The sequence below is a fragment of the Etheostoma cragini genome, chromosome 5 (genome assembly GCF_013103735.1).
Source record: "Etheostoma cragini isolate CJK2018 chromosome 5, CSU_Ecrag_1.0, whole genome shotgun sequence".
NCBI lineage: Eukaryota > Metazoa > Chordata > Actinopteri > Perciformes > Percidae > Etheostoma > Etheostoma cragini.
Genome location: NC_048411.1, coordinates 16,904,761 through 16,920,550, shown reverse-complemented (window position 1 = coordinate 16,920,550; position 15,790 = coordinate 16,904,761). Strand labels below are relative to the sequence as shown.

General features: G+C 40.5%; 1 protein-coding gene across 1 annotated transcript in view; it reads left to right on the top strand.

Annotated features, from left to right (window-relative positions):
• Positions 1-15,790, top strand: part of LOC117944847 (multiple epidermal growth factor-like domains protein 9) — a 35,237-nt gene that overhangs the window by 18,072 nt on the left and 1,375 nt on the right. Inside the window, exons 3-5 of the mRNA XM_034872034.1 lie at positions 2,775-2,914; positions 8,890-9,039; positions 14,386-14,655. Coding sequence (XP_034727925.1) covers positions 2,775-2,914; positions 8,890-9,039; positions 14,386-14,655 — 560 coding nt within the window. The remainder of the gene's footprint in view (positions 1-2,774; positions 2,915-8,889; positions 9,040-14,385; positions 14,656-15,790) is intronic.

Genomic DNA, 15,790 nt, shown 5'->3' with positions numbered 1-15,790 from the left:
ATACGCATATTCAACTATTAAAACTATGTAATTCACTGTAATTTTATAATGGAGGGCCAGACACCAGGAACCAGGCCCCAGGACCCAGCACCCATTGATACTACATATGGATGGTAATTGACCTGAAGCCTGGTAACTGACAAATATGCAGTTTAGTTACAACAATAACGAGCAGCTGAAAACTATCCATAAACTAACAGAAACACATGCTTGTCTTCATGGGCACATTGATTCCATGGCTGCACTGATGATCGTGTGCTGAAATCACTGGAGCCGCTAATTAGAATCACTGGAGTGGCTTCCTTCCTGTCGCTGTAATGTGACAGGGAGACAGATGGTTGAATTCAGAGTATTTCAGGGCGCGTGGCTATTGCTTGGTTCCCAGTACTTTTTCCCCCCACAACGTTATCTAACTGTAAGCGCGGTTAAATCAGTTGCGGCTCGGCTGCAGCACATGTAGAGAATTGGGCAAGGGAAGGAGGGAGCCCGGTTCAGCCTGCTGGAGAAGCCGGCACAGTGCCTAGCGATGGGCCCTGGGCGAAAGGAGGCAGCCAAGCTCAGCCTTAAAACAACGTGCTGAATGGCCGGGAAACTGTACGTGACCGCCGGCAACAACGTGCTGGAGAGCTCAACAGCCTTGGTGTTCATCTAACATGTGTCTGTGTATGATTGTTTTTTTTTTTTATGTACGGTAGACAGCTTTCAGTTTTTGGCGGAAGACCACTTTGTGTATATGACACTGGTAGCCGGTGAACCGCAATCACTAAGCCTTTTAGTTCTAGTTCTTTAGTCTGGCTCAATCGTTCTTATGGTCCTGACACACAACCCAGTAATCAGCTGTCAGACTGTCTGGCGAGGTCAGTGACTCAAATCCATGTGGTGTGTTCCGTCGGTGGGGCCGGCGGCCTTAATTTTGCCATCCTCGGTCAGAAGGCGCGCACTGCTGGCAGTGGGACTCAAATGAACAATCTGATTGATGGAGTGCTAACCCGGAACCCGGATGGAGTGGGAAACCGTAAAAAGGGATGAGCGTGACTAGAGTCTCTCAAAATAAAAAAAAAGACAAATCTTTTAATCTGACATTTGTCAATCTGAAATGCAAACAGATTCAGGAACTGCATGGCCAATTTCTCTCTTAAAATATTTTCAGAAACACGTTTTGGTGAACTATTTTAGTAAAATATGAGATCGTATTCTGAACAAGCTCTTTAGTTGCTTCTCCACCTAGCTCTTCAGGCAGCATTTGTTCAAGATGCAGGTTGTGGTTAATGGGCTCTAATTCTTCTGTAGGAAGTACTTCCAATAAAAACTATGCACAGTGTGGTTTGTGTATTAGCCAATATATAGTCTATATTGTTGTGTTCTATAATTTGAGAGGAAGTCAGAAAAGCCCTCTTCTCTCATTGGTTCTCTATTTATTATAAGTAATAAAACAAGGATTCCAAGACACACATCTGTTGGTTTGGCTGGGGTGAGGTCCTTTTGGCCCCCTGGTGGCGCTCAAGTGACTTTTACATGACTTGTCACATGACCACACTATGACACTATGTCTCTCATCCTGTCTCTAGGTATTTTGTACTTTTCCACAGTTCCATACTGATGTAACCTGTCAATACCAGGTCACCATGTGTTAACAGTGAGGGTAATGATCTAAACAAGCTTGCACACACATTGCAAAGAGCATCATTGATTATCTAATCCAGTTTACACACATATTGCAATGAGCACCATTGATTATCTAGTCAAGCTTACACACACACATATTAAAATGAGCACCATTGCGCTTCTATATTTATTCCACGGTTCCTATAAACCTCTCAGTAATGTCATTTTTGTATTTAGGAACATTAGCCTGTTAACTTCCATTTATTTCTTCACAATATCCATGACGTTCGACTTCTTGGATTTCTTTTGAACCTACACTTGTTCCACCAAAAAGTTCCTTCCCGAGGTTATTTTGCAGCTAAGTCCCGCCCTAGACAATTGTGATTGGTTTAAAGAAATGGCAAAAAACAGAGCACGTTTTTTCTCAAACCTCTGAACGCTGTGAGGACTAGCCAGACCCTCCTCCGCAGGTCTGGCAAAGCAATACTATCCAATATGTGCAATAATGTTTTTGGAAAGACATACTAATGTAGAATCTTTCAAATGTAATTGCTCAATGCTTTGATCAACTGTGGTGCAAAGATTCATCAATTATTTGTCATCTATTAAATAAATCGCCAACTTGTTTTGATGATCAAATATCCAATTTGAGTATTTTTTATGAAAACAGTTAAAGATTATCTGATACCAGCTCCTTCAATATTTTCTAGATTCTTCACCATGACAGTAAACTGAATATATAGTTCAACAATGGAAATAATTAAATATTTCCAAACTAGGCCAACTGAAATCCAAACTATCTGTATAGCTACACTATTTGTAGGTAAGCTCGTGTGTTTTGTAATTTTGGTAGACAGATCCTTTTATGTACAGACAAAATTAAAGCAGATTTGATGCAGTGTGGTGCTGGACACCAGCTTTTAATCCTGCGATCTAGATCTAGGCTCTGAACTGTAAGTGCTTCCCACATGCTTCATTTCTGGAACAGAGTTATAGAAAGCAGATGGGTGAATAGGAGAACCTGCAGGAAGTCAAGTGTAGAAACAGTCTGGACATCAGCTACCATGACTGCCATCCAAAAGCAACCGGCTTGGGGTTGATGTAATGAAATGTTCTCCGGGACTGCATTTTGCACACTGTTTATATTTCTTCTGTTCTGCCCCTTTCAGCTCAGGGATATGTAAGTGCAAGACGGGAGTGTATGGACCCAAGTGTGATGAGTGCCACCCAGGCTTTTTCCACTTCAGCAGCACTGGCTGCCGGCCCTGCCAGTGTCAGAACCACACGAACTACTGCCATCCACAGTCTGGTGAGTCTGATGAGGAAACCCAATACATTTTAAAATGTTACACTCTTTAGACTATGTTGTGACAATAATCCAACTACAGTGTTCCCCACAGAATTAGATTGGGTTGGGGGTCCATGTGCGGAAAGAGGTGCAGATTTCTTATAATAATTGTACTCCAAACATTTTTAGCAAATAGACAAGCTGCCCAGAGCGCTATCCTCAAGGCTAAAGCGTGCACGGGCAGTTACAGCACACAATGTAATCTTTCAACAACCAAAACAAGTTGTAATTCTGTTCAACAGCCAGATGCTGTTCACCTCTTTGTGACCTCTCTGCCTGCAAGATGATAAAAATAGAAACTTGTAAGTTACTGTATATGTTTTTAGCTAGTTGAGCCCTTGAACATGAACAAAATTGAAAACCAAATTGTAAAAGAAAAAACATGTATGGGAAACTAAAATTGGAACTAAATCTGTACCATTCAAATCTGTATGATTTCTCAATAGCCTATGTTTCCCCTCTAAAACCCTAAACAAGCGACAACAGTAATGTATTGATTCCGGCAATGAAAGAAGCAGCTGTATCTGCCTCTTTCAGCATGCAGTTCTTGTGCAAACAGACTCTGCACAAGAAAGCTGAAGCTTAGCAGTCCAATCTTTGCCTAAATGCTCATTAAAGGTGCTCTAAGCGATGTCACGCTAGTTTTAAGCTACAACATTTGTAGTGACATAAAGCAAACAACTCCTTACTATCCGCAAGCCACTTGTCCCCACAACACACAGTAAAAAAACGCGGTCTCTGTAGACAGCCCAGGATCTACAAACGGCAACAAAAAAACTGTGTCCACCTGCATCATGAAGTATACACAAACAGTGTTCAAGCGTTCCAGCCAATAACCGACTAGAAGGATTTGGGGGTGGGGGGTTAGTACGCGGACGCACAGAGGGGAAGCGGAGGGGATGGGATGAAAAAGAGGGAGGGGCAAGCTAGTCTCGTTTTGTTAGAAGTATTTTTAAACGTCACTTAGAAGTAACATCACCCAATATCGCTTAGAGCACCTTTAAGTTCCACAACAAAGGAACTCCTGAGGCTTTGTGCAAGTTAACACCTTTAAGCCTAAGATTATCTGCTGGGTTTATAATATGTGATATTTAGATGGCAAGAAGGAACTTATAAAGAAAACAAGAAAAGTGCAGAATTAGAAGCAAACTAACTTATGTCAGAAATGTAATGTCACAAAGCCAGTTTTTAGTCTGGTTTGTGTTATTTAAGCTTGATACATCCTCCTCTGAATCTTTGATCACATATAAATAGGTTTGGGCAATGTATTATGTTATATTATATTATGTCGACATTGATATTTGAGGCTCAATCTCGTCTTAAAGTTTGGATATTCTAATATCGGGATATGACAAAGGTGTTGTGTTTTTCTGGTTTTGAAGGCTGCATTACAGTTGAGTGATGTCATTTTCAGAATTTACCATTAGTCCTGCACGATTAATCGCTATAAAATCTTGATCTCGATTCACCCTTTTTTACAATATAATAAAAAATAAATAATAATTACTTAGATTCTCTAATAATTTTACGAGCCGACTGCATAACAAACGCTATTACATTAAAACATAGACGTTTTAAAGTGCTCCCAAGCGCTGCAATGCTCTCCCTTCTCTTCATTGAAGCCTCTATGTTTACAGGCTTGTGGTGATGCGCAATGTGCTATAGGTGCAAAAATATTCATATTTTTCCCAGAATCCTGCAGGCCTACTTACAGACTTACTAGCTGTTTTATGATTTGCCTTTAGCCACTTAAGCAGGATGTATGGTTCTGCCTTAAATCGACACCGTGGCTACATACGTACAGTAGATACGTAGTGACGTGCACCTCTCAAAAGATGTAACTACACTATGGGGCAACACAGACTGTAACAACTGTGATTGGGCCGCTCTGCCGTGTCTTGGTAGCATTGTATTTCGCCCAACTCATTTCCTGGTTGTCCTTCTCCACAATAACACTAATTTAGGAAAAGGGTTAACTTTTCCTGCTACAGTTTCTGACACGTTGTTTCTCACTATAACTCTAGAGTTTTTGTGCATCCCAAAGATTATCACCATCACTCTCTTACTTGCTCTAGCACACACTCCCCACGCACTCCCCCCAACACACACACACACACGGCGACCCTGCTATTCTCTTAAAGAGATCGACGTACACACTTACGCACAAGATCTAATAAAACTCTCATTGTGAATATTTTGTGGAAGCACCGATAGTCAACCCTACAATGTCGCTGCAAGAGCGCCATCAATGTTTTTGGTCAAAAATATCCTGATATTTGACTTTCTTCCAATATGGCCCAGCTTTACATGTAAAGGATTGCTGCTCAGGCTTTGAGAGCAGTGACAGGAAGGGGGGAAGGTGGAGGGGGGGGGAGTTATAATGCAAGGGCAGATGGAGTGCTGAAGCCTTGCTTGGCCTCGCAGTACTGCGAGTTAACACGGCTCAGGTTCTACAGACCGACTCTGGCCTCCCCGCACTCACACAATAACACATTGTGCAAATGATACGGTATCCCAAACACTGTGGACCTTAGATTAACATGACAGGGACTCATATCCAACAGGACAGAGGCAGATGGTCTCCACACTGACCTTCAACTTCTAAAGAATGCAGAGAAAAATGAAAATTTTCAGTTAAGTTTTTTAGAGCGGCAAAAATGTTGTTTTGAAAATCAATTAATCGGTTTAAAACAATTGAAAATGATCAGATGGCAGCTTGATAAATGTGAACATTTTATAGTTTCTTCTCTCCTCTGTGACCGTAAACTAAATATATTTGGGGACAAAAACAAGACATTTGAGGACATTGTCTTGGCCTTTGGGAAACACTGGGTTATGGGAAGGAAGGAGGACCCAAACGCAGAGCAGTAGAACCACAACAAAGGGATTTATTGTCCAAACACAGGAGTAGAACGGGAGAGGTCCAACAGAATTCCACAGAAAGGCACGTGGGAAGAGCAAAAGTCCAAACAGGGAAACCAGGGAACACTCACGGGGAATCTGCTGGGACGCCAACGGGAACAGGGGAAGAACAGGGGAAGGGCCGGGGAAGCAGACGGGGAAGCAGACGGGGAAGCAGACAGGACAGCAGGCAGGCAAACAGGCAAGTAAGAGGTAAACTAGACGTCATGGAGCATAGGACAAAACGATCTGACACGGGACAAGGGAAACACAGAGGTTAAGTACAAGAGGTAACGAGGTAACAGGGAACAGGTGAGACATCAGGTGAATCACATTAGGGCTGGGCTGGACAATCAGACAGGCAAAAGTAAAGCTAGACAAGACCAGACAAGACAGGAAACCATACTACCAAAATAAAACAAGAAACAGACACAGGGGAACACAAGACAGGACCAACAACACAAGACCGAGGAGAGGCTAAGACAAAAATACAAGGAGGTCAAACAGGAGAAAATAAACCCAAGAAACCCCTAAACCATAACACACTATTACACATTTATCACCATTTACTGACATTTTATGGACCAAGCAACTAATCAGTTCATCCAGAAAATAATCAAACTAAGTTGCAGCCCAAATCTTTTTCTTTTTGACAATTTTTTTACGATTTAAAATTTACCTTTTTAAAACCTTGAGTGCACATGATTTAAAGATCTTAAAGATCTACTCTATCAAATGGGGGTTTCTGGAATGCAGTATGCTGCTTCAATTGATATCATAATAACTTCAGACTTTACTATTTATTGATGTTTATTGATGATCATCATTTATTGAGGATCCGCAAATCAATTTTAGTTGTGCGCCAAACCAAGAAGACAGGAAAATGTTTGGAAACCACAATTACGCTTCGGTCAAAGCCCAATTGGCAGATTTACCGACTTTGAGACTCAGAAATTCCCACATAAGCAGAGAGTTTTCACATTCAGGCTGTGCAACAGGTTGCTGTGAGTCGGCTGTGTGGTAGCACTGTGAAAGCAGTCATTTCTCATCACTGGTCTACAATTTGGTGTAGGGAAGCACTTTCCTCCAGGCCAAACCTGTCTGCAACCAAGGATGTAGCCTGTAATAGAGGGTTTGCCGCAGTGACTCTAATGTCACGTATTAGCAACTCCTCTGTTGACACTGGGTCAGTGCATGGTTGGGAGGGGAGCTTGCTGACTCCTTCACAGCTCATGGTTGAAATGGCTGTTAAGCAGAGAAACAGCGTGTGGACAGGTTTAGTCATGTCCGCATAACCTCTGTCTATGATTATGGAGGCACAACAACTCAACCACAGACAGAGACTACACACAGCAAACCTCCACACATATTTACAATAACAACAAGTAATGACTTTATTGTAGGAATATAAAGTTGTTAATATACCAAGTAAGTATTGATATAAAAGCAAACTCATTCTAAAATGCACATAAAATTGGCTTAATGTCACATTAAATTGAAATTAATTTTATCCAAAGCAGCTGACAATAAGTTCATTCAAAAAGTGCAAGAATCCTGCAAGTATATCAACTTCATCAAATATGCTGAACTAAAATAGAATACGGTTTATTGTCCCAGAGGGGAAATTTGTCTTTGTCATTCAAAATACAAACATGGAACAGAAAAAAACATTCTAAAATTGACATAAAAACGTAAACATAAGATCATAAGATCAACAACGCATCTGAGGACATAAAGGAAGGACACAATCGACTGGACAGACAATGCAACATCTTAAAAAGTGACCGTTATCGGTAAAGTGCAAAATGCAAAAAGTGCAGGTGTATTTGTTGCACTGCTTCAAGTGCTTCATTTGGAGACTATACTCGGAAATACTGCAGGGTGGCCGTCAAGTTTTTTTAAGTACAGAAAAATACTTGCACATACTACAAAATACTGCACATCCATATCATGAGACAGGTTGCAGGGGTGATCAGTAGGTCGAAAGTTGTAGACACTGTCTAACTGGCTAAAAATAAATGGAATAGTGGGCAATGTTTTGGTACTAGACCTTTATCTGGAAACAGGAAAAAAAGAGAGTTTCTTTTTACCTTGAAAGTAAAAAAAAGAAAAAAAAAGAAATGCCCAACATATTATTAGCATATATGAATCAGCCATTTGTGAACAAAAGACGTTGATGGTAGGCTTACTGGTAAGGTAGTCACTAAGATCCACAGAAAAAACCTGATGAGGTCAAGCTAATGAAAGCCTCAGAGAGGATTATTTACTATGAAATGAATTCTTGTGGAACAGGGAACACACAAAACTTTGTAATTTTTCTGGTATGACATGATCAAATTCACATAATAGAAACTGAATACCTGCCCAAACTAAAAGCTGTTAGCCTTACCAGTCTAAACACTTAAAAACCCACACTGGTGGAATGATCTTGCAGTGACCAACCTGAAATCAATTAAAGAAGAAAGAAATACATACAAAATGCAAAATGCTGACATTGATGGTGCCTGAGGGTGCCTGGGTGGATGGCAGACTGTAGACTGTGCAATACTGTAAATACATTCAACTATTTAAATATTTATTCTCTTTAATTATATTTATTATTGTGTGTTAATCTGTGTCTTCAACTTTTCGTCTTATCTCTTGTTGCTGCAACAGTGTGAATTTCCCCATTCTGGGATTAACAAAGGATTTTGAATCTTGGTAGAGCGCGCACCCATATATAAATGTATGTTATTGCCCCTCTTCCCCTTTTCATGTCTAAGCTGTCGTAAAAATACAATAACAGTTTAAAAAAATTAAAAGCCTCACCCAAGTTGGGTGAGTTCAAATCCAACCTGCGGCCCTTTTCTTTGTGTCATCTCCCATCTCTGCCCCCCCTCCTGTCTACCCACTGTCACTACAATAAAGGGAGAAATCTTCAAAAAATAATCTTTAAAATAACACCAAAAAAAGATGATGAGAGTTACACAACTTATGTCAGCGTACCGATTCAGGAAACATCCCTCTAATCATCTGAACTTTGTTCCGTCCTCCAGGAGTGTGTCTGAACTGTGAGGGCAACACCCAGGGGTCCAAATGTGAGGAGTGTAAGCCTGGTTTCTACCGCCTCGCTGGAAGTGCCCTGACCCAAGCCTGTGCACCGTGTCCCTGCTCCAACTCCACCTCCACCGCCACCTGTCACACCGGTCAGTGCTCGCTGCTCACAGCCACACGTCAGTTTAGCGTCTTATGCTTGGTTTGTTGCAGTGAGTATGTCCTTCCCAGTTTAAGTCACACCATCAAGTTAATGTTGGAGGGTTAATAGTTAATAGTTAATAGTGTCTTTCACCTGAATCCAGATAGCAAGTTAGACTATCTGTCAAGTTTTCTGTGGCACGACTAAAACAACTTTTGAACATACACACGTTCCACCACACACGTTAGACCAGTGCATTGCAAGAAAGGGTGAACTTGTTCTGACGCCTTCTGGGCTGTCAACCAACCAATGTCCAGTACACTAAATAACTTTGAGTGCGGTGACCCATTTATTTAATGATGGCATGCTCATCGTAACACAAGTATATTTCAGCTTTGTCCGTTTTCTTCAAGTTAAATTTAATTCTGCTTTCCAGCCAAACACTAATAAAACAGTACCACTAACAAGCCATGTTGACACAATAAAAAGCTGTACCCTTTACACACACACACACACACACACACACACACACACACACACACACACACACTCATTCACTCACTCACACATGCACCTGTGTTACACACCCACACCTGTATATCTCTGTTCATCACTGGTGAAAATGTGACTAAGTAGGCTACATTTACTCCAGTACTGTACTAAGTACAAATTTGAGGTACTTGTACTTAACTTGAGGCTTTTCTGTTCATGCCACTTTCTACTGTTACTCTGCTACAGTACAGAGAAATACTGTACTTTTTACTCCACTGCTTTAATCATGCAGCTTTAGTTACTAGTTATTTTACAAACTAAGATTTATACACACAAAACACTTGTGGTTTAAATTTTAAAATACAAAGTTTAATTATAAATTAAACTACCCAACAATAAAACGGCCTCCAAGTCCAGCTGGAATGATTAGAACGTCAAACATGTAAGGCCTTGTCACACCAAGCCTACCGTCGTTTGCATTGGTATCGACAGATGACAATTTTGTTTGGCTAGTTTTCTGTAACCAGTGTATGATGAGGACAAGTTGGGTGGGTGAAATTAGCAAGCTAACGTTAGCGAACAAGGCAGAAGTCAGCTGTTTGATTGCTCCACTCACACTATAGGGAGACTTCTTTGCAGAGAGAAAGGATGACAGCCCGGGAGAGGAACAGTCTAGCTAGCCATCTCCCAGGTCTGCTCCACACCTATCATGTCCTTTTATCTTGCTTGTCCCCTTTCTGGACCACTCATCGCCAGCGTTGCCGTGCACTGACTACCCCCCACCCCATTGGCAGCAGCCCTGCATGGCAACACGCGGCTGTCAGGTTGTGTTTGCCCCTGCATGGAGTGGAGGTTGTGCAACGTGGGAGGGAGGGGAAGGGACACGAACCAGGCTGAGCTGAGCTGGGACAGCATGAGCACAGCTGGGCCATTTCAGCGCCAGTCAGGCAGCAACACGGGGGGGGGGATGGGCAGCATCCCGGTTTCCGTGTCGACAGATACACCGTAGAGCTGCGCTACAAAGGACATTGTCAGAAATATGCTCAGGATTGTGTCAACAGAGAGGTGCTCTTGTGTTTATGGTATGTGTGTGGCTGATGTTGTACACCAAACACATGAGCTGGGCTAGAAAAAGAAGCAGCCTCCAAGGGGAGGTTGCCCTGGCAACAATGACAAATAAGATGATGCCACAATGGAGTATCATGGCTTCACGCTGAAGGATAGGTGCTTTCTGAATGTGCTGATGAGGCCTGTTGCAGTAAATGAATAACCCTCCACGCTGACACTGAATAACCCTCCATGCTGACACACAAAGAGGAGAAATGGAGCATTGCACCAGTTCAGAATGTGGGTCACACATATTAAATCATCCATGTATGATTGTGTCTTTACCTAAAGGTACAGGCTGGCTAACTCAGTTTAACCTGAGCTCCATCACATCGATGTATTCATTTTGTCAATTTGTTTCATTTCAGTATGTGTCAGACAGGGACTATGTGGCCAGCTAAGTGGAGGACAATGGTAAAGAAGCAGGACAGGCCCTGTGGCCCTTGCAGCACAGAACAGCTCATGTTTCCTGGTTGTTATATAACCCGGCAGGCCCGGCTGCCTTTGAACCCTCAGCAGAGGTTAAATCTAGCTTATCAGGAGCAGCCTGCACAGTGCTGGAGTACACACAGCCATGTGACCACACTAGATAGAGACCAACGTCTAGGCCATTGAAGGCAGTGAAATCATTCACACACTTGGGTGTGGTGAGGACTGGAGTCTCTGAAGAGCATCAGTTGGTCTACAACCTGCAGAGGAGGAAAGTAAACAGCTATTTGTTTTGGTATTTTTATACCAGTAGATATATCGGAATATTGTTGGCCATAATTGGGAAACTCTTCATAGCCAGATGTCAGTCTGTAATGCCCGACTGGTAATGTGAGTCCTTTGTGAGTTCCTACTGAGGCAGTCCTACCTTTATTTCCCAAGGGTGCACCCCAGGCAAGCTTCTTACCCAGGCATGGATCTAGGAGGGGGTTTTCCTAATCCAAGTGAGGTGAAGTGAGGTGGCTGTGTCGTGGTTTAACCTCATCATAAGGGCTTTCAAATGTCTAGCTGCTCGACTGGAAAACCATTTTCTTACAGGAGACCCTACCAGGCACGAAACAACATCCAACAACATCCATCTGCTAGCTTCTTTTTATTATGGGTTTCTTACAAACAAATTACCCCAAAATAACTTGGATGCATGGATGGACATTGTAGGAACCCATTTAGCATTCTCCGCAGGTAAAATTAATTCTTACTTCCATTGAATTAAATTTGTATTCAGTTTTGAAAGAAAGATTAAATACTTTTACACTCTTCTCTTAAATATTGACATTAACCAGTCTGGGATTCACTCAACATCCTCTGATCTTAACTATTAGTCATAATAATTCATAATATTTTTCTTCAAACAAAAAATTTGGTATAATGTCATTTAAATTAGTTTTATTTACCATAAATTAAAAAAAAAAAAAATGTTGAAAAAAGCAACAAAAACACTTGCAAAAAACACCCCAAAAGTTAATTTTTAATTTTGATCCAGAAGGACAGCAAGTTCATGGTTGACGGGAAGATAACTCAAGGGTTAAAAGGAAGATGAGGTGGTTTGGGAATTCCAATTGCCACTGTGTAAGAGTCGCTACATAGTAATTCGATGCTTGTCTTTATAGTAAGTGGTACACTAAAAGTACTAATACCACACTGTAAAAATGATCTGTTAGATGTTATTGTTGGCTAGTTTCATTTAGAATAAAACATCCGATTTGATAAACTACGTATGTTTTGTGGGCAGGAATCTTAATGTCTAAAGTAACTAGTAACTAAAGGTGTCAGGTTAATGTTGTGGAGTACAAGTACAATAATTCCCTCTATAAATGTAGTGGAGTAGAAGTAGAAAGTGGCATAAAAAGACTCAAGTCATGTACCTCAACATTTGTACTTGAGTACAGTACTTGAGTAAATGTACTTAATTACATTCTACCACTCTTCAGAGTAGAGAATGATTATGGATCACATGCAGTAACAACATAGTTTGCTGGTTGCCTGTGCAGTAAATCAGCTGACTGGTTATCCTTTAAATTATCTTTAAATGAACATTTCCACAAGCCTAGGGTTTGTAGAGACTCGTGACTTATGTAATACAGAGTGAGCTAAAAGACGTTTTCCCTTGGGGACACGGTGCTCCTGACGGTTGGGTGTTTTACTGTAGTTCCTGTTTGACATACCAGGAGGTGTTGTGGAATCATATTACTAGTGACTGGAGGTCACAGGAGGAATCTGACCGTTAGAAACACACTTGTGTTGCTGATGGAGAATGATGGTCCTCATAAGAGACTGGGATCAATATAAACTCCACCTGAGCCTTTTAAAAGTCTGCTTCACTCTTAGATCTTATTCATCTGTTGTGTTCTGTGTTACTTACAGGCAGGGACAGGTCAAGAAGGGGACAAAGTTTGTGGCAAAGTGTCTCCACACTTCCTGGAATTGCCCCTGTTTATGGAACCTTATTGAGCTATGGGAACATGTACTAGGTATTTGAGAAGTAGATATCGTAAAGTTTACTTTATATTAAGTATACAAATTGAGGACATATTACTATCATCCTGGAAGAGACCGCTCTCATCAAGATAGAAATCGGCAAAAGTTGATCACAATAACTTTGTATGGATTTACAGTGACCCATTCCTCTCAGAGAACATTTCTCCACTCATCTAATATATTTACTATTTTGGGTTTTCCTTTACTGTTAACCATCTATATGTAGCGTAATTCACTTTACTAATAACACTTGTGACCCATAGGGCAAACACAGGGAAGAAGACTGCCTTGACTGAACATGGCTCCCTCCAATATAAATATACTGTCATCTTGAGCCACCTAGTGGCACAGTGAAATCTGTTTCATTTGGGATTTCCTTATTAAAGAGAAGAGCATATTTGAAAACAAATTGCTATAATTAAACATTTATACTACCTTTCTCACAGTAATAAACAAAAGAAATTATTTCACCAGCTGTATAATTTGTAATATATAATCTGAGGTTAAGGGACAGGTTTGAGAGTTGTGTTACATACAGACTTTCTTTCTTTCTTTCTTTCTTTCTTTCTTTCTTAATCCCACACTGGGAAATGACTGTTGCAGCAAGTTACAGGGACATACACACAGATTCCCTCACACACATACAGCACATACAAGAAATGCACTAGAATTAATAACTAAGATTAAAAAAATAAGAGAAAAGATCAAAATGCCAGAACTACTGGGAAATAAATATACTTAGAGAAATGAAAAGGATGTACAAGTGTAGAATAAAATGCACAACCTACATATATATATATATATATATATATATATATATATATATATATATATATATATATATATATATATATATATATATATATATATATATATATATATATATATATATATATATATACATGTATATATATACATGTACATCATATATATGAAGGTAACAAAATATGTAAAATATTAAATAGGATGTAAACTGTGTGCAAGTAGCATAATTTTGCAATTTAGATTGGGATACTCATAAATGTTGATGAATAATCCAGAAACAACAGGATCAATCAGGAAATTGTACAAATGTGTTACTTCACAGGAATATAGCGGGATATATTGTAAATTTGTGTCTGAAAAAAAGAAGAAGCCTCTGTTTGGTCAACGTTTTGGGTTTTTTTGCATCTGCATACAAAGCTGCAGGTCATGGTGGGGAGTCTGGAGAGTTTTTTCAAGCCTAGAATTTCCACCTCACTTGTTGCTACATCATTAGCAGTGATGCATATCTTTGTCTCTTCCTGTGCAGATCCCAGCGGCTCCCCAGTGTGTGACCAGTGCCTTCCCCGGTACAGCGGCCCGCAGTGTGACAAGTGTAGCCCCGGCTTCTACAAAGCATCTGGCATTTGTGCTCCATGTGACTGCAGTGGGAATGCAAACCCTCAGGACCCCGCCCAGCTCTGTCACCCCGACAACGGCCACTGCCTCCGCTGCATCAACAACACCGCCGGGCCCCAGTGCCAGCTCTGTGCTCCGGGCTTCATAGGGGACGCCCGAGCACACAACTGCACCCGTCCAAGTATGACCAAAGCACAACATACTGTTTGGTTAAACATGTACATCATACTAGACATGGGGTGCTTAACGGTTTCAAGGTGTACCGCAGTTTTTTTAAAAGTCATGGTTTCAAGTTTTTGTTCAAGTTTTCCTGTAATACCGTTCCTGCGGTATGATCCCGCCCTGAAACACCTTCATAGGTTTACTACACCAAGTGTGCATGAGATTTTTCACCAGTTACAATTTGCAATAAGCTATAGATTAATTTGTACAAAAATGTAAAAAAAAACATTTCTTTTATTTTAATGCAATTGTAATAAAATCCAAAATAATAGTTTTTTAAAGGCATTTCCCCTCTCTACAATTTGCTTATTGCATATCAATTTCATACATAAATAAAATTACCTGTCAGATGTGATGACGAAAAAGTACGTTATTATTAATAGGTGTCTGAAATCTCAATTTACTGCTAACTACAGAGCCAGTGTCTATTATATAGTGAGTAGTGAATGAATGATTTGGGATTACTTAGTTTGAGGGAGGAAAGTTGGACATATTTGGACATATTTCACATCTTACTGTACAGCTGTAGCTCAACTTCATGATAGACATAGTTACAGAAAATTATTACTTAAAAGCTTTCAATGGTAAAAATAAATAAAAACAATCAGAATGTATTTTTTGCCACAAGGTGATATTAGTTACTTTGGGTATACATTAACTAGTCTATATCCTCAATATTCCACTTCCGGGATTGCTCCGGTGCTACCACCCGAGACAATTGTGATTGGTTTAAAAAAAAAAAAAAGACAATAAACCAAAGCACGTTTTTCTCCCGTCCAGGAATGGACTCGCCGGTCCCTCCTCTTGCAGTGCTGTGCTGTGGAGGAAGGTCTGGTAGTCTGTACATCAACAACCTGTCGTCTAAACCACAACACTGGTATTTTTTCAGTAGTCTTGCATTAAAAACTAAAAATAATTTAAAGTACATAATGTATGATTAACTTGCAATTAATCGCGAGTTAACTATAGACAATCATGCGATAAATCACGATTAAATATTTTAATCGATTACAGCCCTACTTTAAACCAATCACAACCGGCTCAGGCGGCGCTAAGCCCCGGATGCAGCGACGATGCAATTGCAAAAGAGATAA